The sequence below is a fragment of the Oculina patagonica genome, chromosome 1 (assembly GCF_052425735.1).
Source record: "Oculina patagonica isolate OP01 chromosome 1, crgOcupat, whole genome shotgun sequence".
Taxonomy (NCBI): Eukaryota; Metazoa; Cnidaria; class Anthozoa; order Scleractinia; family Oculinidae; genus Oculina; species Oculina patagonica.
Genome location: NC_135758.1, coordinates 133,155 through 160,922, shown reverse-complemented (window position 1 = coordinate 160,922; position 27,768 = coordinate 133,155). Strand labels below are relative to the sequence as shown.

General features: G+C 36.4%; 2 protein-coding genes across 3 annotated transcripts; one reads left to right on the top strand and one right to left on the bottom strand.

The window, feature by feature from the left end:
- The first annotated feature begins 364 nt into the window (after positions 1 to 364).
- Positions 365 to 9,173, top strand: LOC144651487 (molybdopterin synthase catalytic subunit-like). 2 transcript variants are annotated; one of them, XM_078511442.1, is made up of 7 exons: positions 365 to 500; positions 1,403 to 1,541; positions 5,993 to 6,120; positions 6,352 to 6,375; positions 6,797 to 6,923; positions 7,205 to 7,328; positions 7,912 to 9,173. In XM_078511442.1, exons 2-7 carry the CDS (start codon positions 1,528 to 1,530, stop codon positions 8,002 to 8,004), a joined length of 510 nt encoding a protein of 169 aa, XP_078367568.1. In that variant the 5' UTR covers positions 365 to 500; positions 1,403 to 1,527; the 3' UTR covers positions 8,005 to 9,173. The 2 variants fall into 2 exon arrangements, with proteins under 2 accessions (XP_078367568.1, XP_078367561.1); XM_078511435.1 differs by lacking the exon at positions 365 to 500 and adding an exon at positions 1,073 to 1,194.
- Positions 9,174 to 9,283: 110 nt separating this feature from the next.
- Positions 9,284 to 25,796, bottom strand: LOC144651476 (DNA-directed RNA polymerase III subunit RPC3-like). The gene is made up of 15 exons (XM_078511422.1): positions 25,104 to 25,796; positions 24,058 to 24,130; positions 23,438 to 23,462; positions 23,001 to 23,069; positions 15,814 to 15,849; positions 15,310 to 15,402; positions 14,899 to 14,979; positions 14,590 to 14,641; positions 13,961 to 14,021; positions 13,745 to 13,811; positions 13,225 to 13,308; positions 13,012 to 13,113; positions 11,514 to 11,563; positions 10,951 to 11,109; positions 9,284 to 10,105 (listed from the first exon to the last, which is right to left on the bottom strand). Exons 1-15 carry the CDS (start codon positions 25,660 to 25,662, stop codon positions 10,036 to 10,038), a joined length of 1,581 nt encoding a protein of 526 aa, XP_078367548.1. The 5' UTR covers positions 25,663 to 25,796; the 3' UTR covers positions 9,284 to 10,035.
- Between the last annotated feature and the right edge of the window lie 1,972 nt (positions 25,797 to 27,768).

The window sequence follows — 27,768 nt, the reverse complement described above, 5'->3', positions numbered from 1 at the left end:
CGAACAAAGCCATATTACCTCACACAAGTTTTCAGAAGACGAGATTTTGGGCTGGGGGCCTTTGGGAACCCAGTCAGCTTAAACCCAAAATTCGACATTCTTTGTTTTGCCCTTTTTAAGCAACCAAACACTAAAACAGTTCATTATTAAATTAACTTAAAGAAAAATTTTACTTTCTGAGCTTTTAAGCGCGAAATACAGCAAAAACTACGAAGATTTTCAACATCGAATCTTCGCGCCATTTTTTTACATCGACTTCTTTTATTACAAAGCATTTCATTGGATACAATTAACCAGCCAATCAAACACTTCCTTAGAATGTTGCACGTCAGTCATCACTGACGCCTGGTAGAATTTTGCAATTTGTATGTATAAAAAGCTGCACTAATTTTCATCTAATTTTAATAACAGATATCAGTCCAACAGGGCGCTCTCTTACTTAATTTTTACGAAAATCATTGATGGATCACGTTAATAATGACACGACAGAACAAGTAGAGGTAAGCAAATCGACATTTTTCGTTGGATCTTGCTGTGAAAGTATGCACTTCTGGAAACAGTAAAACATAAGATCTAAACTTCCGATATCTAACTTACATGTCCTTGGAAACGTAATCATGTGTGCTTGTGTAGACATTAGAATATCCTTCGTTCAGTGTACATGATAATAACACCACGATTGAATGCTAACCCTGCGGAAAAACTCCCGCCGCGAAGAAAAATCAAGAAGGCAGGCCGTGCACGTTTATCGAGATAGTGTTGAAATTGACTTATTGTGATCAGGAAAGAACATGTCTTGTTCTCGAACTGCCGCTAATTAATCGCCAAGTGAATTCCAAACTAACCTTCCTCGATGAAACTTTACAAAATAAAGAATTTGTCGCTACAATCATTTGCTCATAAAAAGACTTAACCGTGAGCTCGTTTTAATTTAGTACGCGTGTGTACATGTTCTGTCGGCGTTTCGAATGATAACTGCCTGGATTAAATTTGTTTACATTAGCGTATTTGCATAAGTCGAAATAGTAACTCTGGATGCCAGAAAAGTGTATTATTGTTCATTATTTCTCAGGTCACTGTTTTGTTCTTCGCCAAAAGCCGTGAACTAGTTGAACAGCGTTCAGCACAAATATTAATCGGCAAGCGACTCACCGGGAGAGATTTGATCCACAACATTCTCAGCAATTTTCCGAGGTAAGCTGAAAATAAATTTTTGTGGTTCAGTAGTCGGTTTTGAAATTAATGTTCTTGTTGATTTAAGCGCGGTTAGATTACGAACTTTCTGTCAGTTTATTATTAAATTTTGAAAATATCTTCATTCCCTTGATGCTAACAGTGGTGGCATACAGTTTTTTTGCGGTAAGTTTTTCTTTCTTTAACTGTACACGATCTTTGTGTTAAGCCTTGCAGTTATTCAAGAGAACCTTGTGATTGCGGTTAATCAGAGTTATATTGAAAAGGATTCGGAGATTAACTTTGAAGGAGGCGAAGAAGTCGCAGTCATTCCACCAATTAGCGGTGGATAAAATGAAAGAAGAGAGGTATTACTTAAAATAGATGCTATTATTATCACAGGAGTGATTTATTTTACGTGTAAAGTAGAGCAGCTTGTATAGTAAGGCAATACTAAAGGGCAAATAATTAAAACATACGGTTTGCAATCCCTGCGATCAGCACACATTTTGACAATGGGTTTAATTTTGGACTGAACAATGCCCTGTGCTAAATTTCCAATTTTAAGGCAGCTGAGCAATTTAATTTCATGGCAAATCTGCCATAATCAGTAGGAAGCTGCACTAGCTATTGCAGATAACATAAAAACATACACACAGTTATAAAGTGTCTGACAAATTGAAATTGATTTCTTGACCAATGGTTTGCAGTAATCTACAATTCCATTTAGCAGGTGCATAACTGACATATATTCTGTTGGTGCCCTGTTCATCACTTCAAATTTGATTTGTTATCAGTTGACTTGGAATATGACTCAGTAGAATGAATTTTCGGTAACCAGGATTGACTGACAGCTGTCTATCATTGAGACAGGTGATAGCTTTAAAAGAGCATAATGTGATGTGGGAATCAAAATACATCCACTACTCAGCTACTCTTTAATCTAAAATTGGAAGTGATATTATTTTTAAATAATAAAATACCGTCCTTCGATGCAGTTCTTGCTAATAAATAATATGATTCACTTGAATTGCGATGTTAAAAGTTAAGTGCCGAGGATATGAACATGATATACTAAATCAATCTAACAAAAATCAAGAAAATCATCAACAAGGGAATATTGTCTTGATGTATCTCCAAACCACCAGAGCAGCATATTAAACTCTCTCTTCCTACAGTCAATGTTATTGTGCCATATGAAAAGTTTTATGTCATAATTTTTTGTGATGTGAAATTATCATATGACAGAATAAAACCTTAAGACAATAGTTTAATTCATACAGTCATTTTATTGTGCCATATGACAATATTTATGTCATTTTTGTGACGTGAAATTATTTTATGACAGAATAAAACCTAAAAACAATAACTAGTTTACTACTTTAGTTAGATAGAAAAGCATCAAAAGACACCATTATTAATACTGCATCATAAAGGAACAAAAAATGGTCAATTCGGATGATTCAGATAAATTATGAAGTGCAAACTAAACTTTTCTTATCCTCGTGATCTTGGAGTTATATGATAAATTCTTCAAGTTAAATACCCATGACTTCAGTCAAGTTCTTCATCTATTTTATTATTTAGGACTCAATATCATGCAGTTCTATTTCTTTGGATTTAGAATTATTGTGTGACCATTCATCAACAAATGAAAGCTTCTAGGCTTGTAACATTTAGATGTTGACAATTAAAATACCAACCCTAGTCCATAGACTGCTTCAATTTATTGGTGTACCCAATAACACTAAACATAACGATAAGAAGCTCAAAGCAAGGCCTAAAGCTCTCTAAAAATAACGATATGAAGCTCAAAGCTAGTCCTAAAGCTCTCTAAACATAACGATATGAAGCTCAAAGCAAGGCCTAAAGCTCTCTAAACATAACGATATGAAGCTCAAAGCAAGGCCTAAAGCTCTCTAAACATAACGATATGAAGCTCGAAGCAAGTCAGTTATTAATTTTACAGCATATACTTTCATTTTTGGATAGTCCACTAAACATGGACTGTGGACAGGGTTTGAAAAAAAAAATTGAATTCCAGTTTGAGGGGTGGTGAATGGTCCTTCAAAAAATGCGTGTTGCAAAATTTTAGCCATCTTTCAGGGGTCTGGTCATCTTGAATTTTTCTTTGACGTCTTCCTCGGAGTCTCCATTTCTTTTGCAAGGCTAGAATGGTCTTGGGCTCGCAGAAAAGACATCTGTCTTGCCGTCCTACAAAGTCTAGCATTTACAATTCGACACCCCTCATTTGCGCATTGGACAATCCACTCTCAAGCTGTGCTTGCCATGGACAGTTGTATGCTTTGCTTGTTTTCTTTTTTTATAATTAGGTCGACAGATAACTTGCCTGGGAACACTTGCCCATCAGGAAAGTGAGAGTTAAATGTCACTTGCCCGGCAGGAAAATCTACTTGTGCCGGCTGACTGTCCAGACAACACTTTTTTATCCCTATGTGGACCAGCGTTTTGTCCAGAGCCTTATTTTTTTGAGCTTGGATTTGAGTTGTATACCGGTATTAATTTTTTTATGTCCAAAGCCTCATTACTTGCCTGTGGATGATTTGTCTAATGCTGCAATATTAATAATGGTGGTTATCTATATTTTTGTCTGGAAGACGAATTTTAGACTTTCAAATTAACAGCTGAAGAAATGACAGTTTGAATTGGATGATTAAGATGGTGCGACACTGGCTTTTGTCATTTTAATGATGTCTCGTTCATTACAGCTGCTGATGTGAAATATATTTTTTTCCAATGAATAATTCTGAAGATTTTTCAGATCCATGAGGATGTCTTACTTTGATTCACTTTTTATTTTAATTAGTCACTATAATTAATTAGATATTGTACAATGTCCAGAGACCTCACTAAACGAAATTATTTTGAATAAGTTCTTTAGCTCCATAATATAAATATGGCTTCAATTAATATACCCTAATATGCATTTTTTTGTAAAATGGTTTAAAATTTTATGTGTTGTAAATTTTGGGTTTCACAAAAAACATCCATGTTTAAAACAGCACAGTTTATTTATTTTTTACTAGACAGCTTTCATCTGGAGAAAATGAAAAATGGCTTTTGGCCAAAAATATTGGACTCAGTAAATGATTGAACAAGACAAACAAGACAAAAAATGTTGCTAGGATAATACACCCAATTCCCTGTTAATTTTACCTGAAAATCTGGCAATGTGTTTACTTAGTTACTATAAGTTTTCTTAACTTATTTTAATTAAAATGTACCTTGTTTTTATGAAAAAGCTTTCATTTTTGCTTCAGTGATTAGAGATAATGAATCCACTTCCTGTCTTATATTATTATACTTCTTGTCTTACACACTATAATACTATAAATTTAATCTGTATTTCCATTTATTTTTTACTTTTTTGGAATATCACAAGGTGTAAAATTGCAAAGTAAACAACACATCGTTACATCTCAAGTCAGACATTTTCTGTTTTGTTTGAATTTTCAGCAAGGCGCTGTTGCTTATATAGGAAGTTATTAAACAAGCAAGATTGTAAAGACAGCTTGCAAGTTTACTTTAATTATTTACTGACTTCAGAAGTTTCCACAGAGACCTAAAGGTGTACAAACAACGTGTTTGATTATTGTCACTCTTTATGACAATTGATACCCTTGAATAAATTTGCATAGAGCCACTAAAAGCTGATAATATTCAACTAAATGCATGCATGTTATGCTCATAAATATTCTTTGTACGCAGGCTGAACATGTGTATATATTCACTGTAAGTAAGGAATCTTTCTCAGTTCATAAAAAGAAAAGTTAACTAATAAACAACTGTTTAACACTAACATCCAGGCAGCTTGTGTTAGGGAACACAATTCTGTGTAGAAAAATGAGGTAAGATATGCATGACTGTATGGATGTAAAACTCTCATTGATTATATATTCAAAGTGATTTATTCCTAAAGCAAGTGTGGAATTATAATTAAAATTATAACACAATCAATTATTTTCTACATTGTTTAAACATTATATTATGATTATAAGCTTAAAAGATTCAACTTCTTCCAGAGTTAAAGGGGAAAACTTACCCACTGACAGTCATGAGTAAAATACATTATCCTCTGAAAGATTACAGCACTTTGATTGACATTACATTTGTTGTTAGCTTATAATAAATATTATTATACACCTAGGCATTTCTCACATGACAGTCATACATTCCTTTTTCAGAGAATGCTTGTAATAATTGTTATAAATAATTTCCTCTTCCTTTGAATTTCATTAATCTTCTTTGGTTCAGAAGCACCGAGAAAGGGCTTCATTTAACTGACAGGGTTGTAAATGCGATATTGAATATGGAGATAAATATTGAATAAACACATGCTAAGAAAACAGTTGCTTGATTTCATTTTTGACATTAAGAAATTTTATATGAATTCTTTAAGGAAGCTGATTTTGAATAATAAATTTAAGTTCACAGTCATTCATTAAAACTCGTCTTGAAAACAAACTAGTTAGCTTTATATTTACTGTTTCTATTAATCACTGATATTTCAGAAAAACGAACAATTTAGCTGTTACCACAGACTGTATTTTACAGCGAAAAATTCTTCTCATCTTTTCTTCTTACATCCTTCCCCACCTCAGTTAAGGTGTACACGTCAACGCACTACCAGCCCCCACTGCCTCCCCCCCCCCCCTATTGCCCAATAATGTGTTGACGAGAACTTACAATGGGCTCAACCAACAGTATTTAATGTATTTAATATTTATTATTTTAATCATTTCTACAATCATTATTTTACCTTATTAATATTAAATAATTTTGCTGGCCTTTTTTTCAGTAAGGCAAAGACACCCAGTTTACACATGGCTGATGATACCATTGTTATAACTCCAGATCATCTTCATGTTGATCAAGTCACAGACATTGTTGGTGCACCTAGTGCTGGAGCAATCTCCCTGTTTGTAGGTAATTTAATTTGCCTAACAGCAATAAAATAACATACATTAACATGGCTGGTATGTCCTTGTATCCATTTTTAAACTGAAAACTATGAGCAGGGTGTAGTATATGACCCAATACCTTAAAAAGTTTTTTCAATTTATAATTTACTGAAAATAGTAATGGTTTTAAAAGCACCCTACTAACTGAACTAACCAGGTACATCAAACTGTCATTTTTTTTTGTATTCCTCTACAGGTACAACAAGAGATAATTTTGAAGGTAAGAAGTGGATTCCTTGTTAGCTAAATTATCATCATCATCTCAACATGGTGCCATGACACCAATAGATTAAATGTCTTTATAATTTTTCCGACATTTTGCAACCCACAAATGTCATCATTGCAGGATATATATACCGGTAAAGCCCTCAATTTGGAAAAAGTCTCACCGATTCCAGATCTGAAAAGAGTCTGAAATTTTGTATAGGTTACAGACCATTTGAATAATTGAATGTTTTACATTTCCTTCATTAAGTAGGGTAAGGGCGATCATCACAGCCAGTGTGATGTCACCAATTGTTATAAGGCTCTAGTTTGTTGTCCAGCTGTGACACTGAGGTTTAGTCACACAGTTAGCTTGCATTTATTTCAATTAATTACTTTTTGTCAACTTTTTTTGTTTTCTTTTATTTTGCTTTTAGGAAAAACAGTAGTCCGTCTAGAATATGAGGCATATATACCAATGGCCAGATCAGAGATGCGCAAGATTTGTAAACAAGTGCGAGAAAAATGGGAAGTGATAAAAATAGCCATTTTTCACAGAATTGGGTGAGTTAAACCCTTTGACAACTAAGGTCAAAAAGTCCAAATTTTAAAACCAACAGCAGCATATGAAAGTATAAAATAATAATTCTAATTTTTAATAATAAGAATTCTAATTTTTACTGGCTCAGTAGCTATTATTTCAGGGTTTTAACTACAGACTTAAAATTTAGTATTGCTCAATATCTTTCATTTGAATGATCAAACACTTATGTTAAAGTAAGAACTAGATTAAATATATATTTAAAAAAAGTTATAAATTAACACAATTTGCACTTTAATTGCAGAGTGGTCCCCATTGGTGAGGCAAGTGTAATTATTGCAGTGTCATCTGCGCACAGAAAGAATTCTCTTGAGGCTGTGCAGTACTGTATAGACACTTTAAAAGCAACAGTCCCGATATGGAAAAAGGTAAAAATAAGTTTCTGTCATCCTGCCTTTTTATACTTAAAAAAATTAATGTTATTTAATTAAACTGGTTTCAATTTGTGTTTTGCCATTGCCTACAAGACAACAACTTAATAAAAAAGTGACATTTCCAAGGCCTTCTGCAGGATTTGGGAGGTGGGGTGCCCAAATGGTTAGTGCGCTGGACTCCAGATCGAGCAGTCCAGGTTTGAGCCATGTTTGGGGTCGTTGCCGCTCTTGGGCAAGACTCCTTACCCTCATAGTACCTCTCTTCACCAAGATGTATAAATGAGTACCAGCAAATTTAATGCTGGGGGGGGGGGGGGGGTAACCCTGCATGATGGACTAGCATCCCTTCAGGGAGGGCGGGGTCCCTGCTGTGACTGCATCCCTTCAAGGGAGGTGCTGGGGGTAACCCTGCATGATGGACTAGCATCCCTTCAAGGGAGGAGTAGAAATACTCCTAGTCACTTAATGCTACAGACACCAGGATAAGCTATGGCCTGATGGGCCTCTAGGCTGGAACACAGACTTTACCTGCTGGATTACTGAAGGAGTTGAATTTCTTTTTTTCTGTCCTTTTCAGGAAGTTTATGAACAAGGGGAACCCAACTGGAAAGAGAATTCAGAATGTTTCTGGGCAAAGAAAGGTGGAGCACCAAAACAGTCCACTGTTTAAGAGAAATTTTCACTGAAAGGAGAACTTGAACTTCTAATTTACTGATTAGTAAACACACTTGGTATTATTATTTAAGCATGTGTTTCTGGAGATTTTTGGATTTTAAACGTTTCATTAGTTGAGAAATGTAATAATTTATGTGCAAAATGTTTTCCGTGTCGCTCGATCGCAAGTCTTGGGTAGTAAAGGTCATGTGATGTGCAAAGCAGGCAGTTAATCTTGTTACAGTGTAGTTGCTTTCAACCAACTTAACCCCCTCCCCCCTTAGGGGGCAAGTTAAGTCTGTGTCTGCAGAGTTTTGTCTGTTTATCCAGGAATATAAAGCCTGAAAACATTTGTTACAGGTGCCATGGAGTTACTTTGTGTTATAGCATTGTTGGTGTGATTATAATAAACTTATGTATTAATTAATATTTTAATACTCTTTAGTTTAAATATATTATTTTTGTACCAGTAACCAATAAGAGTAGATAAGTACTATTTAAGTATGCAAGTATACTATAATGTAAAGTATATATTAAAAATTATAATATAATATAGAATAGTGTTTTAAAAAAGCTTAATTCTACCATTCCAAAACTACACATCAGTATTAACCTAGACAGGTATTTAAGAAACAAAACTTTTGAGATTATTTTAAAGACACTTCCATTACTAACAATATATCCCTGAGATTATATCAATTTAGAAATGGAAAAATGAATGACAAAATGCTGTTGTGTAATACTTAAAGGAATGGTGGCAAACAAGGTTAAATAAAAAATTAAAATTTACTTTATAACATTTGCTTCAAGGGTTGCTTCTACTCGCTATTTGCATCTACCGGTATCTCAGTCATGGACTGAAATTCTGTGACCTGTAGCATTTGTAGAATTAGGAACAAAGACTGTGGCATAATAATATTATAAAATATAGTATAATGGTAAGGGAATTATTCCCATATTCATTGTTATTGTTTTCTCTTTGAAGCTTTTTGTAATGCATTTTTCAGCCATTTTAATTCATAGGAATGAAACATTTTATATGGTGAATATTCTCTTTTGCTGTAAGTTATGTATGCTGTGTGATGAACATAATTATCTATCTTGCATTCCTTATATGACAATTAAATGGTTGTCACTTATTTTCCTTAAGAGTGAATTACAATGCAAAACATTATAATAAAAGTTAACAGACTCTTCATTGTTTTTGTTCTTTGTACTGTGTTTTAATATCACATTTAGTGGTCTGTAGAAGCACTTACAAGGTATTTTCTAAAAGTACAATGTTGCACATCAATGCATCAGTAACTGTCAATACCTACTACTAGAGTGGTAAAATGCTTTTTCAAAATTTCATCTGGCTCTGCGTCAATTAACAAGTTTTATCATGTGGAAATCAGGAAAGCCAAATACTTTCTGCTGTAAAACAGCTTGGTGCCCTTTAGACCTAAACAAAAACCTGCTTTTCTTTTCACCTCATGAGTTTTTTTACCCTGTTGGCTCGATAGCATCATTATTTGTTATACAAATTCTGTAAAAAATATTGTTTAGTGGAATTCAAGTTTCTAACGGCAGTTTTACCACTCTTGACTAGGAGTTTTGATAGCAGTTTTCAGAATTTCTGTTCTAAGTCTATAATAAATATAGATTTAATTAGTGTCCAAATCAACCTCTTTTGATTGCTCTGCTTTAAACTGGGCTTCAGCCTCCTAGATTTGAATATGCCTGGTTATCTCCATTTAATGGCTTTAAATTGGGAAAACAAGACTGCAGAAAAAAGTTTGCATCCTGAGGGAATCATGGAGCTTCCTTCTAAAAATGAAGCTAAATACTGTTCTTTGAATTGCTCCATATCATGTAGCATCACGATCAATTCAGGTTCTCTCAGGTGACATCTTGTTGGTGTCATCTTTCAGTGTAACTCCCACTGACCTTTAACATTAAAACTTTCACATGCCAAAACACCACAAATTTAGCCAACAAAATCTGTTATTAAATGTGACTGTGTGTGTCATGTGATTATCTACCAAATACAGGTGGCCTTGATTTTTTAATGTGAAGCAATGTACTGTGAGAGATTGAAAATAGTCTCATCAACTTGCAACTCACTCTGTTCCAACCTGAAGACAAAGAAAAGAAACTTCAGTAACCAATTTAGCATCAGAATACTATTTTCTTGTTGTTTTCCAACAAAATGTTAGCCTAGCTCTTACGAACACACTGAATCTGAAACTAAGCTTCTTTTCACTGATGTCTACTGTGACTTCATGTCACTCCAAGATAGACGGCCTACTTCTAAATTACCTTAATCATACATTGATCAATAAAAACTATGATTTTTTAATGTTAATAACAATTTCTGATCTGCCTAGACTCAAGTTTGTAACTTCTGATTCACAGTGTTTTGAATGTTAACACTTGACATCAGCAAAGCAGTCATACTGTTAGTCTGTTTCTTACCTCCATTAACAATTGGCTCCCTCTCTGGTCCAGGACATGCCATTTCTATGCGTCCTTTAGAACCAAAATCTTATCTACCTAAATATTCTGGGTTTTTTCCATTTCTTCATTCTGGCCATAATTATTTAGCTATCCATGAATCGATAGCGTTATTTTTACAGCAAGAGAAACATCTTTGATGTTCAGATGTCATAAGGACATCACTGCTACAATGAGAAATGCTGTAAAATGTGTTTCCAAATAATTTGGAGTTAAGTTCTCCAAAACCTCCATGTGTGTTTAGCTATAAAGCTACCGTACATAAAACAGATGTTTAAATAATTTTTTTCACTCAGAAAATGTTTATCAGCTTATCCAACTGTGCTGTTTAGCTGAATTTCTGATGCTGCATTGGTCTTGGTTTGTTTAACTCCCTTTTATTCCCCAGTTGATGATTTTCTTTATTCTTGTGATATACAAAGAAACAAGGACCTTTGCCCTTGTGATGTTTTGGCATTTTGCTTACTTGGCAAGAGTTAGTTTCAGTTTCCTGAGTTGTTCTCTCTCTGCTGGTATAATCAGCTCCTGAAGCTCAGCTACAGCTTCTGCTGATGTCTCCTCACCGTGTTGTGCCTTCAGTGAGTTTATTGTGGCCTCCAATCTCTCTTCCTTTTCCACAAGACGTCTGAATCAGACAATAGATTGAAAACAGGTTTTACATCCCTGCGATGGACTAGCGTCCCATCCAAGGGGAATAAAAAACTCCAAGTAATCATGCTACCTAAGCTGGAATAAGCTCTGGCCTGATGGACCACTAGGCCAGAATGCAGGCTTTGTCATTATCTTTACCAACAGTACTTATTGAGCACCTTTTAACATACAATATCAATCTGCTACTAGAGAAAAAGCAGGGCATTAACAATTCTTTGAACATGAACGCAAGAGATGGGGATGGCTACCATGTAGAAAGTCAACTGGATCTCCGTACATAAATACCTATTAATTACCTAATAAAAGGTAATAAATATCATGAAAGCTGGCAGAAAGTTCACTGCTCGCTAGCAGTACATCTATTGTAGTATTGATTACCTGTGTTCCTGAACTTCAGTCTGTCGTCTGCTCATCAGGTTTCCAAGGGCCTATGTATGAAAGAATGGTCAATGTACAGGATATTAAATGAAGAGAAGATCCTCGCAGTTATCAACACAACTTAAGCAGTTGCGAAAATAAAGCCTGAAAAAATCAGGCTTGCCGGGACTTGAACCCTGACCTCTGCGATACCAGTGCAGGGCTCTAACCCAAGAAAACTCAATCATTAAAGAAAATGCAGAGAACATTACATTATTGCCATTTAAAAAAGAAAATTTGTTATGAGGAAAAGCATAACCAGTTATAAAACACTCCTCTTGTGAGAATATATCTTCCTCCATAACTAAGTATGATGATGACGGTTGCAGTGACAATGACTAGGATGATGTTGTAGGGCGGCATGCAGTAGTCTCAGCTGCTGACAGTGACTCAGCAATTCACCTCTGTCATCTGGCACTGGTTCTGTTGCAACTTAGACACTTTTTTTGCCTTAAGTGGTTGTCTCTAGAACAGGGGTTTCAAATAAAATTTGAAGTATGCAGCTGGTTTGCATAGAGTAAGTAACTGACTGTTTGAGACAATCTTTGTTTAATTACTTCTGCCAACTTCTCTGAGACAACAACCTTTAATTTACTCTTGCACTTACACGAAAAGATTAATACAGGGAGGAAATTAAATAAAGCAAAAGTACTGGCTGCCTGGAATAACCATTAGGGGCTAGTGGAGCCAGGCAGCCAGTTAACATTAGCATTAAATGAAAATCCAGCCCCTGAGCAAAGTAGAGTGAAGTACATGTAACCAATGCTTTTCATTGACCATCAGCTCTTGTTGAAAGCACTGCTAGCATCTTTCAACTGAAAGCCTTCCACAATATTATAACACCAGGCCTGTGTTTCAGGTCGTTTGCCAACAAAGCCATTATAATACATTATTAATACATTGTAGTCACTAGCTGTCCTCTCATTGGCTAAGAGCCTACAGCTAATTCTGGGAATCCGCGCAACCCCACGCAACCTACAGATTAGTGAATAATCTGCTAGCAGATTATTCACTAATCTGTAGGTTGCGTGCGCAATGCATGATTTCCAAGAGCAATGTTCTCCTCAGGCTTTGAATCCCCTTAAAAACCAAAGTTTAAAAATTGCTACATAAAGTCTTGGAAAACACCGAAAAATGACTAACAAAAATTGGGAAGTAACTATTCCACAATTTAGTAGGACGACCAGCCGGAATTAGCACAAGTTTTGAAACAGGTTGAAATCGTTTGTCATTACTTACTTTTCCAGAAAAACAACGTATAATAAAACAATTATTATTAGATTCGGTTTATGTGATATTCGGAATAATCAAGGTCTCTGTAAGTGTTATCAGCCGAAGCCTTTGGCTTCGGCTGATAACACTAACCTCGACCTTGATTATTCCGGATATCTCAAAAACCTCATCCAATAATTGTTTATTAGTAGCAGTTCAAGTTACAAAGCTTTAGTCTGTCTATTACCTGGTATGACTTTTCAATCAACATTCTACTAAGCTGTGGCAGATCCACAGAAAATAGGTAAAATGTTCTGGATGGTGCATAGTCTGAAGCACGAGGAATTTCCTGTTGACAAACAAAAATGATCAAAACATGATTGGTTTCTTTAACCAATTAAATATTTTTTTTAAAAATAGCAATAAACAAAACCTTTGCCAGTAGTATTTTTGATGTTACCTGTAATGCAATAAACTTCTCAGCAAACAGTTTGTACAAGAGCTCTTTGGCATCCTTAGATGGAATCATTGCAAGCTCACCTATCTACACATGAGACACAGACAAGAAAGAAAAATCACAATACTTACAAAAAGCACATTAATTTTGTCAGTCAGAACAGTAAGTCTGTTAGTCAGTGGCTCTATAAGCCAATTCATCTGTTTATCTGTCCCTTGGGTTTTTATTGGTCAGCCAGTCAGTCAGCCAGTCGGACTGCAGCCTGTTCTGGGCATTTGGTAGTTGGGGAGCAAGGAGAAGAACAGTGAGTAAAAAAAAATCCACTTGTTGTACTTTTCACTAATCCTGTTTTTCACGCTGCTCACCCCAACAAACCCAATGCCTGGAACAAGTTGTATAACCAGTATTTTGCCATCTTACAATGCTGTTTGTTTGTTTAATTCAACTAACATTAATTCTTAGAATACACTAAATAGAAAATTATTAATAATTTGTTTGATAATATTATTCCTAAATATCCCACCTGTTTCTGTTCCATGTGTTTCTTGAGCAACAACAATCTGAAGATTCTAAAACATCTTGAACCAAACCTGGTCACAATCAAGAATCAAGAAAGAGAAATTAACAAAAAATTGTTTAGCTTTTACCAGTTACCTGTAGCTTGTTGACATAATGCTGATTAAACATTTTTCATTTCCCTCAACATTGCTAACAAAATGCAAACAACAAATTAAAATACCTTTCTTGAACTATAGATTCTATCACATTTTGACAAAGCATATCCACACACTTTTGCATATCTTGAAAACTGTCAAGGAGAACAGCATCAAGCTCACAGAGCACAAGGAAAATGAAACCTAGCAAACCTATTACTAATAATACTTCAGTTATAAAGGATAAGTTGTAATTCAATTTTTACACTGGTACAATTTAATTGTTTTTGAACATTTTTTTTAAACAAAACAATATTTTTTTCAAAGTGGTTCAAGTTTTCCTTTTGGTATAATTGCTAAGATAACAAGAGGAAGTCACTTTGTAAGCATAGGCCCTCTGTTGGCATTGGGCCAAAGTGACCCATAGGCACTAAAGCTTATCCTGCGGGGTTTCTGTAGCATTAAGCTACTATGTCCAAGTATTTCTACCACCCCCTCCACCCCTAGTAGGTGCATTGCTGGGTTTCCCCCAACATTAAATCTGGCAGAACCCATTTAACATCCACCTGGGTGGAGAGACGTTCTGTGAGAGCAAAGTGTCTTGCCTAAGAAAACAATGCAATGTCCCCAGCCAAGGCTGAAACACAGACCCACTTGATCTGTAGACCATAACAAGGCCATTGCCATTTCCATTAGTTCAGTGAGTAAAGGATACTTATACAGTAGATTCCACCACCACTCTCCCCTGTTTTGGAAACCAAACTTTCCTGTTAGGGACAAAATTGAAAGAAGGTTAAAAAATATATAGTGTAACTAATATTAATAATCATTTTAATGGTTATTAAATGAGCAGCAACTTTTTCAAGGTACTACATTCAAACCCCTATTAAGCGGCCACCCTTGTGTAAATGGTAAGTGGCTGCTTAATAGATGTTAGAAACTCCCTATGTTTTGAAGCTATTTTTGTTTCCCTGGAGGTTCAAAAATTCGGGATTTTCTACTGTATCTCTGAAGCAATAGTTACCTTCTCATCTGTTAGTAGTGACAGGTACTGGGTGATCTGTGCCTTCTCCATTTTGGGAGTAATTGGCAAATTTTGTGAGATCTGTGTATAAAATTGAATGGACATGTAAGTTATATACTTTTTGAAATTCTTGACACACCCTCTGATCAAGGTAAAGCAGCCATTTATTTCAGTTAAAGTTAAATAGATCATTAGGATTTGGATGTTGATACTGGCCAAAGATTCTTCCATTTCCGCTACATTCGGTAAAGAATGTCGAAAGTGTTGCTTAAAAGGCTCAGATCCAAGTTTACCTTTACTCATGTCATGCACATGTAACAGAATGAAAAGCAGTGATGTGCCCATGTTTCCTCTTATTTTAACTTGCTGAATTTAATTTATATAGAATTTAATTTATAATATTTAAGTTACCTCATACAGTGACACTGTCTGTGATGTTGGTGATAAAGGATCTCTTTCTAGCTCACTTGACTTTAACATTGTCTTTACAATCTCTCCAGCAAACTAAGTACCACAGTAGAACAACATTATCAAATGATGCATCTAAAAATATTGGTGTGTTCTGTGTTATGGTTTCAAAAACCTTCTAGGAGGGTCTGAATGGGGTTTAGTGTTAAGTGTTATTTACCCTTAATGTTTAGTGTTTGCTGTTAAATTGGCCAATTTTTTAATATTTACTGTTTCCGAAGAAAATACTGTTAAGTGTTTGGAACCATTGTCTTTTTAAGCTCTTTTAGCAATGTAAATTCTTATCTGCTCTTTGAAAATCGATAATAAAAATTCAAGATTTTTAAGGGGATTCAAGGTATGGACCCTCCCAAAGCCTGAGGAGAATATTAATTTTACTGTTTAAGTAATACCGGTAATTTAACTTTAAGTTACTTGATGGCAAATGTTCAGAACATGTTTATTTACCTTGTCGACTTTCTTGGTTACAGCTGAGACAATATCCTAAAGAGAAAAATATTTAAAACATGACATTATTTGCTTGGCTACAATATGCAAGATCATACAACATTTTTTAAAGTAGTAACTGTGTAGTTCCAATTGTATTCAGACTTAAGAGGCTCCGACCGAGAATATGAAGAATCGTTGGACAGGCTGGGGAAATCGAAAATCTTGAAACTTTGCCTGAATAACACCTTTGGGGTTCTATGTTCGAAAATATTATTATTATCTTCTAGGAATTTATGGTTTTCGAGAAATTAAGAAAAAACGAAAATAACTGTTTTAGCTCATTAAATATGCAAAAAATATGCGTAAAAATGGCAAAGTTCTCGATATTCCTATAAGAGCAATTTTCATTGCTTTGAATCGAAATAAACTTAGAATAATAGCTTGACCTTTCTTCTTTCAGGCAACATAAACTTTTAATTTTTTCCGGCTATTTTGAGGTTTCCTTTGCCTTTTAAAATATTGCTTTATCAAGCACTTCGGGAAAGGGCAAAAATTGAGAAACTTTGGAGGCCAAAAAAGCACCTTGATATGTCCGATATCGAGTCAAAATAAACACTGTGCAAAAGCTCGATGTCTCTTCTGTTATAATATCAAATAAAAAATCTGGGTACTCAAGATTCGCACAAATGAGAAACGAAAGTTTACAACCTCCTTGTGTCTATTTGCATAAAGCTAATTTTTGAATTCGTCCTCCGCTAAGTAATCTGGTCCGCTAAATTAACATTTGGTAGCTATGATTTGCACAAAGAAAGCAAGTTTAAACTTTATTTGATTTTGTTGACGTCTTATTCCTATCAACAGGTTATATAGACGCGAAGAAAGAAGAAAAAACAGTAAAATCATCGACTGAGGTCATTGCGTGACCTGCGTCACGTTATGAATTTTCTTGTCAACAATTGAATTAAAAAGATTGGAGGAAAGATTTGTTTGTTAGGACTCTTACATTTCAAGTTTAAGATTAAAGATTAAGATAATAATATCATTTACTTACCTGAAATTGGGAATGATTTGTACCGGTATATTTTATTTACTCGCGTAACTTACGCCAAAAATATAAATCGTGTAGTTATTATTAATTTGAAAGTTTACTTTTTACGGACATAAACGTACATAGTTATTAAAATTATGATGGACATATATCGCTGTTAGCTTTCGTTCCGTTCTCATTAATGGAAATAAAATACGAAAAGTTTCTCATTTTGTTTTAAAACAACTATATAAAAGGTTTCGATCGCGCAATATCCATTCATTCATTCAGATGTACATCACAAAATTAGATTAAAGAGACCGAACATGTACACAGGGACAGAACTCGGCGCCAGGACATTTAACACAAAGCACGAAATTATTCGGCTGAAATTTAAAAATAGAATGACCCTTTACAGTTGTGCCTCTCTTGTTGGTGGGGCTTGGAGTCCAAGCCCAGAAAATCCAGAGTTTGTCCAGTTTGTAAATTACCATGCAAAAGCACACTTCAAATTTTGTTACATCTTGTCTGACAGAAACTGAAAGCATCGATAGCGAAGGAAAATTGTTAGTTGCCCGTGCAGGTAAGGTAAAATATTTTTTTTTCTTTGAACCACTTTTATGTATGGGTAACTGAATTAATACAAGCTAAACTATCCAATACCTTGGGATTTTTGTAGCGCAAGAATGCCAAGAACATATGACAGTTTGCCATAAATACAAGAACACGCTCTTTCGCTGGCGGACTGGAGAGCAAGATGTTCTATACCAATGGAAATTGCGAGCCATAAGCCTTCTTTTACTCGGGGACGATCGCGGAACAGCAAGCAACCCCGCTCTGTTTTACAAGCGACGGGTATGCTTGTTTGAGCTAGATCACATAAGCATTAACTTTCTGTTACTTAATTTTGTTTTAAGCCCACAGTAACAACTTCCAAGTAAAAATTTAATGAATAATAGCCTAGATGATTACTATAGTATTTTCTGGACTTTTAAGTTAAAACACTTTCTTTAATATTGTAAAAATCGCTTTTGGTTTTAAGTTATAAAATGACAGTTGACCTAACCCTACTAGCCTTCAGAACAAGCGCTGTTGCTCAAGGGATAGAAAGCGTATGTGAACGCGCGAGCAGGCGAGTGCAAACACAAGAGCGCGCACGCGATTGCTAAGTGGTACAGTTGTTTATCCGTGCCGCGCTAAACCACTCGTTCTGTGACAGACGTTGGTTTTCAGCCAGTGACAGACGTTGGTTTTCAGCCAGTGTTGCCAGATATTCGTTCTGGCAATTATATACCAAATGTTGGAAGCAAACCAGAGGCAGCGGAGCGTTTTGGAACTTGGAGGGAACTAGTCTGGCCCAAAAATACTTGGCAGGTTTTCATATTTGGATCAACTGTTATCTGTTCAAGTAATTGTTCTTGTTTTCTCAGCAGTTTCTAGACCGAAGATTTCCGAAGATTCCCGTTTGTTGTTCGTAGGCCATACGTTTCCCGAAGACTTCCAATGACTTACTCACAAGACGGAATATCTTGTCAAACTAATTTTATGCTTGGCTCACGATATTTTCGGCACTTAAACGTGGGGGGGGGGGGTCGAACAAGCCCCAACCACAAATTCATTTGGAGGGTCTACCAACCCCCCCCCCCCCCATCATTCCCAATCATTCCCAATTTCAGGTTGGTGAATGAAGTTATGATTAGTCAATGGTTTTTAGCATTTTATCCGTTTCTTAGTTTATATATTGTAGGTTGATATTAATTTAAGTGTCCCCAATTAGTATAGGGTGTTTTTTCCTTGCACTTTTTTGACATGTTAATTAAGTCTTTGATTGATTGATTGATTGATTGATTGATTGATTGATTGATAGTAGGAATGGATATAGTCAAATGGCATTTTATAAAAAAACAAAAGCGATGTTTACAATATCGAGGAAAAGTGTTAAAAGTTAATACCGAGGTGTTCCTGTATTTCAGGCAAACAGTCATGTTTTCTTGGCATTCTAACGCTTCAAAAATCCGAAGGTATGAGATAGTTTATTTGTATCAATTCAGTTATAAGGCCTGGTTCAGATTAGCGACATAACGACATAACGGCAAGGTCACGCAAATGCAAAAAACACCTCAAGTTGATGCTTTATGTCACCAGTGTGAACAACCGCCTAACATAAATAAGCATAACAACATAAGGAAAGACCGTTATGTCCATGTCGTTATGTCGCTAGTGTGAACCTTATAAAATAATGTGGTTCAAAAAAAAAAAACAAATAATAAATTTACCTTACCTTCACCAAGAAAGTTGATACTTCCGTGATCTACAATCCAAGACAAAAGTCCTGGGACACTTAACCACTTTGACGAAAAATTGACATTGTATTGACCTCCCCCTCCCCACCCCCAATTCAATGTTGGTTTCTATCCATCATACCGTGGGACAATATCTCAACATTGTTTTGGGGGGAAAGGGGGGCTCGGAAAATTAAACAATGTGTTCTTAATGCAAAGGGAATGGTCACTGAGCACTATTTCTTTAAGTGTCCCATGGATTTTTGTCTAGGATTGTATTTGTGTGCGAAAAAAATCGGGATTGTCTTTGCGTCCGAAAGAAGGTTGCATAGGTTTAAAATATGTTTGTTCTAGCAGTTATTTGCACAAATGTTTGTGAACAGTTACAGCATGTAACAAGAAAGCTCTATTTGGAGTTATCTTCGAGCCACAAAGTGTAGCTGATGGAATCCGTTCCTTGGGAGAAATTGACTGTTATTTCTGTTGCTTTCTTTTGTGAGTCTTTGAGCGCCCAAATACAAGCTTTGCGAACTCTTTTCAGTATAACATGGTACACTAATGTCAGGGATCGTTATTTCTTTCCATCTTTATTATTCTTTGCCAAGAAACAGCGCCTAAGTGTTCAAAACCATCATATTTCCTCTCAGAACTGTAAGTACCCTGAACAGTGCTCGACCGGAAACGCAACAGTACTCGCATGATTCTTTGAGCTAAAATATTTAGAACGTGCTCATTTTCATTGGATTTTCATCTCAGCATATCAAGAATAGTGTATTCAATGCTATTACGTTCGATAGTTATAACTGGTTCTTCGTTTAATCACTTTTTTAACAGTACTCACTCGTAAACCAAGAGTAGAATAATTAGCATATATTATTTATCTCAACGCTTGTTCACCGAGTACTGTGAGAAATTGAGCAAAACGTTTAGCATCGTTTATGAATACTTCATAAAGGGTTCCTATTTGAATATTCAATCGGTATAGCTGCGTTTCACGCATATATTTCTGAGCTAGGGCATAAAAAAGCGGAAAACAGTGGCGAGTACTGTTGTGAGAAATGTTAGCGTATCTCATTATCTCATTACAACCGAACAGTGGCATTTATCTTCGTGTCAAATTTCAGCTGAACAGACATGTTCAATTATTAACAGCCAAAAGAATGGGGTTTCTTTTCAATGACCAAAAAGAGATTTGCCTGTTTGAGAAGAAAAATCGCTGTAGAAACCATGTCAAGTTTGTTTTGTTGCGATAAAGATATCGTTTTGGGGGCTTTCAGACATAGTCCTCATGTCTGATAAGGCAATATATTTATCCCTATTGACTCGAATCTGTTCAAAAAGTGATGAGTTAATCGATTTTGTCACAAAACACTGTCCTCTTTATACAAAGATACAGTTAGAGCGACCACAAATCCAAATAAGCCCTGTTTCTCTGCCCTTTTTTTTAATAATTCACCCACCCCTCCCCCCTTATTTTCTGATGTCACGTGTCACGTCTTTTATGCCGTGGACCTACATTTGCATTAAAACCGTTGATATTTCATTGAAATAATACATGTGCAATTGCGTTATAGCCAAAAATAGCGAGTTCAGTACCGAGCTCACAAATACAATCCAAGACAAAAGTCCTGGGACACTTAACCACTTTGACGAAAAATTGACATTGTATTGACCTCCCCCTCCCCACCCCCAATTCAATGTTGGTTTCTATCCATCATACCGTGGGACAATATCTCAACATTGTTTTGGGGGGAAAGGGGGGCTCGGAAAATTAAACAATGCGTTCTTAATGCAAAGGGAATGGTCACTGAGCACTATTTCTTTAAGTGTCCCATGGATTTTTGTCTAGGATTGTAGCTGGAACAAGCATACCCGTCTCTTGTAAAACAGAGCGGGGTTGCTTGCTATTCCGCGATCCTCCCGAGTAAAAGAAGGCTTATGGCTCGCAATTTCCATTGGTATAGAACATCTTGCTCTCCTGAGTCCGCCAGCGAAAGAGCGTGTTCTTGTATTTATGGCAAACTGTCATATGTTCTTGGCATTCTTGCGCTACAAAAATCCCAAGGTATTGGATAGTTTAGCTTGTATTAATTCAGTTAACTAAACATAAAAGTGGTTCAAAGAAAAAAAAAAATATTTTACCTTATCTGCACGGGCAACTAACAATTTTCCTTCGCTATCGATGCTTTCAGTATCTGTCAGACAAGATGTAACCAAATTTGAAGTGTGCTTTTGCATGGTAATTTACAAACTGGACAAACTCTGGATTTTCTGGGCTTGGACTCCAAGCCCCACCAACAAGAGAGGCACAACTGTTAAGGGTCATTCTATTTTTAAATTTCAGCCGAATAATTTCGTGCTTTGTGTTAAATGTCCTGGCGCCGAGTTCTGTCGCTGTGTACGTGTTCGGTCTCTTTAAAGGGAATTATAAATTAAATTAATTTTGTGATGTGCATCTGAATGAATGAATGGTTTTTGCACGATCGAAACCTTTTATATAGTTGTTTTAAAGCAAGATGAGAAACTTTTGGTATTTTTATTTCCATTATAAATGACAACTGAACGGAAACTAACAGCGATATATGTTCATAATATTTATGTACGTTTATGTTCATAACTGAAGTCAACTTCCAAATTAATAATACTACGCAAGTTATAGCTTTGACGTAAGTTAAAAATAAAAGATACAAATCATTCCCAATTTCAGGTAAGTGAATGATATTTTAAATTTGAAATGCAATAGTCCCAAAAAACAAATCAAATTCAATTGTTGACAAGAAAATTCATAACGTGACGCAGGTCACGCAATGACCTCAGTCGATGATTTTACTGTTTTTTCTTCTTTCTTCGCGTCTATATAACCTGTTGATAGGAATAAGACGTCAACAAAATCAAATAAAGTTTAAACTTGCTTTCTTTGTGCAAATCATAGCTACCAAATGTTAATTTAGCAGACCAGATTACTTAGCGGAGGACGAATTCAAAAATTAGCTTTATGCAAATTAGACACGAGGAGGTCGTAAACTTTCGTTTCTCATTTGTGCGAATCTTGAGTACCCAGATTTTTTATTTGATATTATAACAGAAGAGACATCGAGCTTTTGCACAGTGTTTATTTTGACTCGATATCGGACATATCAAGGTGCTTTTTTGGCCTCCAAAGTTTCTCAATTTTTGCCCTTTCCCGAAGTGCTTGATAAAGCAATATTTTAAAAGGCGAAGGAAACCTCAAAATAGCCGGAAAAAATTAAAAGTTTATGTTGCCTGAAAGAAGAAAGGTCAAGCTATTATTCTAAGTTTATTTCGATTCAAAGCAATGAAAATTGCTCTTATAGGAATATCGAGAACTTTGCCATTTTTACGCATATTTTTTGCATATTTAATGAGCTAAAACAGTTATTTTCGTTTTTTCTTAATTTCTCGAAAACCATAAATTCCTAGAAGATGAGAATAATATTTTCGAACATAGAACCCCAAAGGTGTTATTCAGGCAAAGTTTCAAGATTTTCGATTTCCCCAGCCTGTCCAACGATTCTTCATATTCTCGGTCGGAGCCTCTTAAGATGCCAGCAGTGATAAGATTCACTAATAGTTATTTTTCCTTACTTTGTCAATTGGGTAGGTATTAAGAATAAAAAAACAGATCAAGCTAGAAAAAGTTGATTTAAAATAAAATTCCCCCAATTCAAAATACATTCTTGAACATTAGAATACTTTTCTAAAATTCATTTGAAGTTAAAAATCACTTTATGCTATTCTAAAAATGCAACTAGAGCAAATTTTTTTTTTTTAAAGTTTTACAGCTGATCAACATCATTTCTCTCGCTGCCGGTCTTAAGTTGACAACCAAAGTAATGGGTGAAACCTTGCCTGTTATAAAAAATCCTGATTCTTACCTCATCAATGAAATGCTGATGAAACCTGGAAAAATTCACTTGCCATAAAATCCCTTCATCATTTATTTCCTGAATTAGAATGAAAACAATCAGATGAAAATGGTCAGGTGTAGAATATTCGGACTATTGGTAGGATTAAGGAGGCTCCTGCCTATCAAGTGAAAAAAAAATCTGACTTTTCACTGATCACAACATTGCTTTCAATAAAAAGCACATCTGTAGTTTGGCAAGTTTGCCAGTGTCGACCCACTATATACCTAGTTATCTGGTTGACAGAGAGTACCGGTAACTAAATAAACAACATGCCAGCCATAAAAATATACATGTTTGCTTGTTAAATAACAAAAGAGTATAAAGTTGCATGAAGGAATGCAATGTTTAAAAAATATATCCTTATTAGAAGAAACAAGAATGATGATTCATGATCTAATACTTACAGAGCTTCTACCACTGACAGATTGACTAAAAAGAAAAAGTAAACAAATTAAGTTTATTGATACAATATCATATGCATTATTTGCCAGTTGAAATTTGCATCTATTGTTGTAAAATGCATGTAGCATGTGTGTTTTTCTGGTTTGGGGGGGGGGGGGTTGTTAACTGAAAAGGCTCTATTAGGTACCTTCCTTTACGGCTTATAGTGCACATCTACAATGGATCCTCTGCCAACAGACACCTCCGATAAGAGGGTACTTAATTGCAGTCCCAGCCACTTACATATGCTATATTTGTACCATCCAATAAGCAATAAAACACCTAAACTCGTGCTTTCTTTCTTATCCCAAGTGTGTCTGCTTAGAGAAGGGCTTTGGGTGGGGCTTTGGGAAAGACCTGCCGGAGCTCCAGCTGATGTTCTCTAGTGAATCACCAGCTAAAATTCAATCATGCGGTTCCCTGCAAAGGGGAGATTTATAAAGCCTCTTATATTGCTTTCCAACAGATGCTGCACACAGGCAGCCACCTACTTCAAATCTAATTGCAAGCCCTGTAATAGAGAAGGTTAGACTGTATTCTTTCCACCAGCTTAGTATGGTTGCCAACCTTAAGAAGTACCAACCTTGTTCCTGTTTTTTGTCTTTTTGGTATTTGGCCCTTATCATCAATACTTCTTTTTCGTTTTGCACCATGACCTACAGAAATATTTATAAACCACTAAACTTCAGCTTCCAAGCAAATTTGTAGGGATAATTTGCTACTGGATAAAGTTTATTTCTTTTTTTGAACCCACTAAACCTAGTACAATGTACACCATTTATGGAATGTGATGCAAGATAAAATGAATCTCTACAAATTGATAAGTGGCAAACCATAAATAGATCTCTGTGATTCTGATGTGATAAAATTTTTCAACATCGTGTTCAAAATAAAGGTTGGAGATAGAACAGAAATAACCTACCTGTAATGGGCTTTAAACCATTTTAACAGACTTGCTTTATAATTCTCAATAACATTAAGTGCCTCTTTTGGAGTGAGGCATTTGAACAGGAAAGCTCAGCTTGTAGATTCAAATGTCCTACCCTTTACCTGTTGGCTGCCCCCTTCCCCATCCCCCCTGCAGCTAAACACTAGGTGCATTCCAAGCGAGATCATCCCCCCCCGGGCAAACACCCGGGCATTTGACTTTTTTGGAAATGCCTGATCAAATTCCCCACTATGTGGACCAGTTTCACGGTCAAATACCCCACCAGTCGGGGCTAAATGTCACTGTGAGTCGGTTTTCTCATTGAATTGCGATCGATCAGTACGAGCGAATTTGCTAACGACCAGTTCTCGTTAACACTTGGTCTAAACGGACACTCATGCCCTATTTATCAGCCAATTTTCATAGGAAAAGATAGATACGTTGAAACTAGGTACTTTACAGTAATGTTACAAAATACTTACTTCACACACTTGAGCTCGCTAGCATTTTATAGTTTATGACCATCTGGGCTTCTGTTCGATCAAATTCCCCACTATCTGGGCCTCAGCAGCAGTCAAATACCCGGGAGTTGCCCGGGGGGGGGGGGGGGGATGATCTCGCTTGGAATTGACTGATACATTACATTAACATTATCTTACAAACACAGACAGTACAGACATGTACAGAATTCTATAAAACACCTTGTAAAGTCACTCCTGGAGGCAAAGCATACATGTCATCATTGTAACTGTTCATATCCGCATTGTCTTCATTATTATGAACTGGCTTCACTCTTTGGAGGAAATGGTTCTTTACAAGATCGGCAAAGGTCGCTTTAACTTCATATTCATCCACATCAAGGTTATCTTCTTCTAAATGGCTCAAAACTTTTTCCACCAGGGCGCTCATAGCCACTGCCCCATGTTGAAAAATCTCATCAATGATCAGTTCTCCTGTATACCCAAACAATGTCTTTGCGCAGTAAATATAACGCGGAGCACGGGGGCGAAGAAGTATATTGGAAATCCAGGCATTGTACAATGTCACGTTCTTCTTGTTCACTTCAAATGTAACAAAATGATGTTGAATGAGACAGCATAATGCCTTCTGCACTTGATCTCGAGGAAGCTTAGTGTCTCCAATAATATCCCGCAAAGGACGAGGTCCTTTTCCGATACAGTAAGTGCCAACTTTTTCTACAATTTCTCCATAGTGTTCTTTTAAAATGAGAGACGCGACTCGCTTTTGTTGAACTGACATTACGGATCGAAACTAGAAAACTCTTCCCGCCATATGAGACATGGTCGTCGCCATATTGGATGAAGAAAATGTTCCCGCAATAAATTTGACCAGCGTCAACTTTCAGCGATCTTGAGCTTTGATTGGTTTAGAATGCAATGGTCAACCAATCAAAACAATCTGAGAAAACACGACCGGCAAAGTAACTCGAGGAGAAGTAAACAACTTGTTTGAACGGAGGGAGAGGAGAGTACTGAAGATTATTTTGAGATTCCCTGCCTTTCCTGACCTAAACAAATGTTTGAGGAGGAAGGTAATCTATTTATTTTTCGTCTGCGAGCTACTCCGTCACAGAACTGTTATTTTAGGTTGACAATATCATATTACAACGGCCGCATCGCTCTCGGAGGCGCCGCCAAACTGCCCGGGGTGGTGGCTGTATTCGCAAGCTACGAACACTCTTATCTCCTCTTTGTGGCCAAAATTTAATGCATTCCTTCACTGCACCAATCGGCTCAAAAAGGAATGGCGGTAAAAGCACTTGGTGACGATTGTTAAATAGAAACGAAGGCTATAAATGGCCGTAACTAGCCTTTTTGCCGTCAAGACCGCTTATTTGCAAAACGTATCAAATATCGAAACTGATTAAATCGGAACCTAAACTAGACGGAAAATTGATTTTTGAACGTAATTTATTACCATTATCACTGGGATCCTGAGAGGTCCTCAGTGGAAATTAAAACTTGCGCTGGAGAGTGGAGTGGCATCCTGGCGCGCGCGCGGGGAGGGGGGGTCACTTTGTATACTTTTGGGTGGGGGTGTGCCGCTGTGACTTTGAAACCCTAACCCTGTACCAGACCATGTTCAGCCGGATTTTGCAACCCTATACTAGACCAGACACCAAAAATCCTTACCCTATCCCAGACCTTTAGAGCTGTATTACTATCAGTGTTTTTTTATGAAAAACCATCTGTAAACAACATTGCCAGGAACCTGGTTCCCAGGGTCTCTCTTTCCCACCCACCAGGGTCAGGGGTGGGGGGGGGGGGAGAGACCCTGGGAACAAGGCTGCATTGCCACAATGATTTTATTTATGTTTGGGAAAGCCTCTTTCTCTTCCGAGTTTCTATTCTTATTCTGAACTTAATTTGTCATACCACTGATCCTTTTCCAGGCAAATGATACCCGGACTGTTCTGGACCAAAACTCTCTGATTTCCATACCCTATCTCAGACTAAACTAAACAAATACCCATATACCATTAGCTCATATATGGGAGTTACCCCCCCCCCCCTGGAAGTGGCATAACTTAAGCTGCTAAATATAAAGATCTGGGGTCTGTAGTAGACACTAAAAAGCCCCCCCCCCCCAACTCCCCAGTGATTTAAAAAAAAAAAATTCAGGCGTGGCAGGGGGGAATTGGTGGGGGAGATGGATGCTTAAGGTTGAATGAAGTCAAGTTGTAAAAAAAGTGTTTCCCACACCAGAAAAGAGACTCTATTGATAGAGTGTCTCTATTATGTGGACATCCAGGGGAAGCCTGAAAACACATCTGGGTAAAAGCCTGCTATCAGTTTTCTTTTATTTTATGATCTTTGAGTAGAGATTTAAGAGGGCAATAAAGTTAAGTACATATTGGTTTAGGGTTACCATTACATCCTTTTCAGACTCTCAGGTCACACAGGGTGGTTGCTTTATCTGTCCGAAGTGAATATCAATAATAAACACTGGCACGGTGTTTGATATTCCTGATAACTGGTTGTTATGGCCACAGTCGCCATCAGATGCCCAGGGTGTGGCCAGGACATTATGCGAGGTGCCGCAGTGGAGTGCAGCTTTAAACCAAGTGTCCAAGCTAATACATACCGGCAGAATTTTGATGGAGCCCAAGAAAAAGACTGGCTCTGTATGGAATGCAAATACATTGTGGAAAATCGCTATGGCGATCTGTCTTCAGTGACATCTGAGGATGCTTACACTTTGCTGTATAGTGTCAGGATAAAGAAAGGATCAAGCTGTTGTAATTCATGTACCATTATATAGCTAGCTCCTTCCTTTTGTTGCACATTGTTGCAAGAAAGGAATGTCGTCACAGAGTAAACCTGTGAAAGGTACACAACATTGTAT

Coding starts and splice junctions, on each gene's coding strand:
- LOC144651476 (XM_078511422.1), bottom strand. CDS start 25,662: ATGTCAGTTCAACAAAAGCGAGTCGCGTCTCTCATTTTAAAAGAACAC. Junction 14,980..15,309: donor AGACAGTGTCACTGTATGAG/GTAACTTAAATA, acceptor TTTTATACACAG/ATCTCACAAAATTTGCCAAT. Junction 14,022..14,589: donor TGGTGGAATCTACTGTATAA/GTATCCTTTACT, acceptor ACAGTTTTCAAG/ATATGCAAAAGTGTGTGGAT.
- LOC144651487 (XM_078511442.1), top strand. Junction 6,121..6,351: donor AGCAATCTCCCTGTTTGTAG/GTAATTTAATTT, acceptor ATTCCTCTACAG/GTACAACAAGAGATAATTTT. Junction 6,924..7,204: donor GCCATTTTTCACAGAATTGG/GTGAGTTAAACC, acceptor CTTTAATTGCAG/AGTGGTCCCCATTGGTGAGG.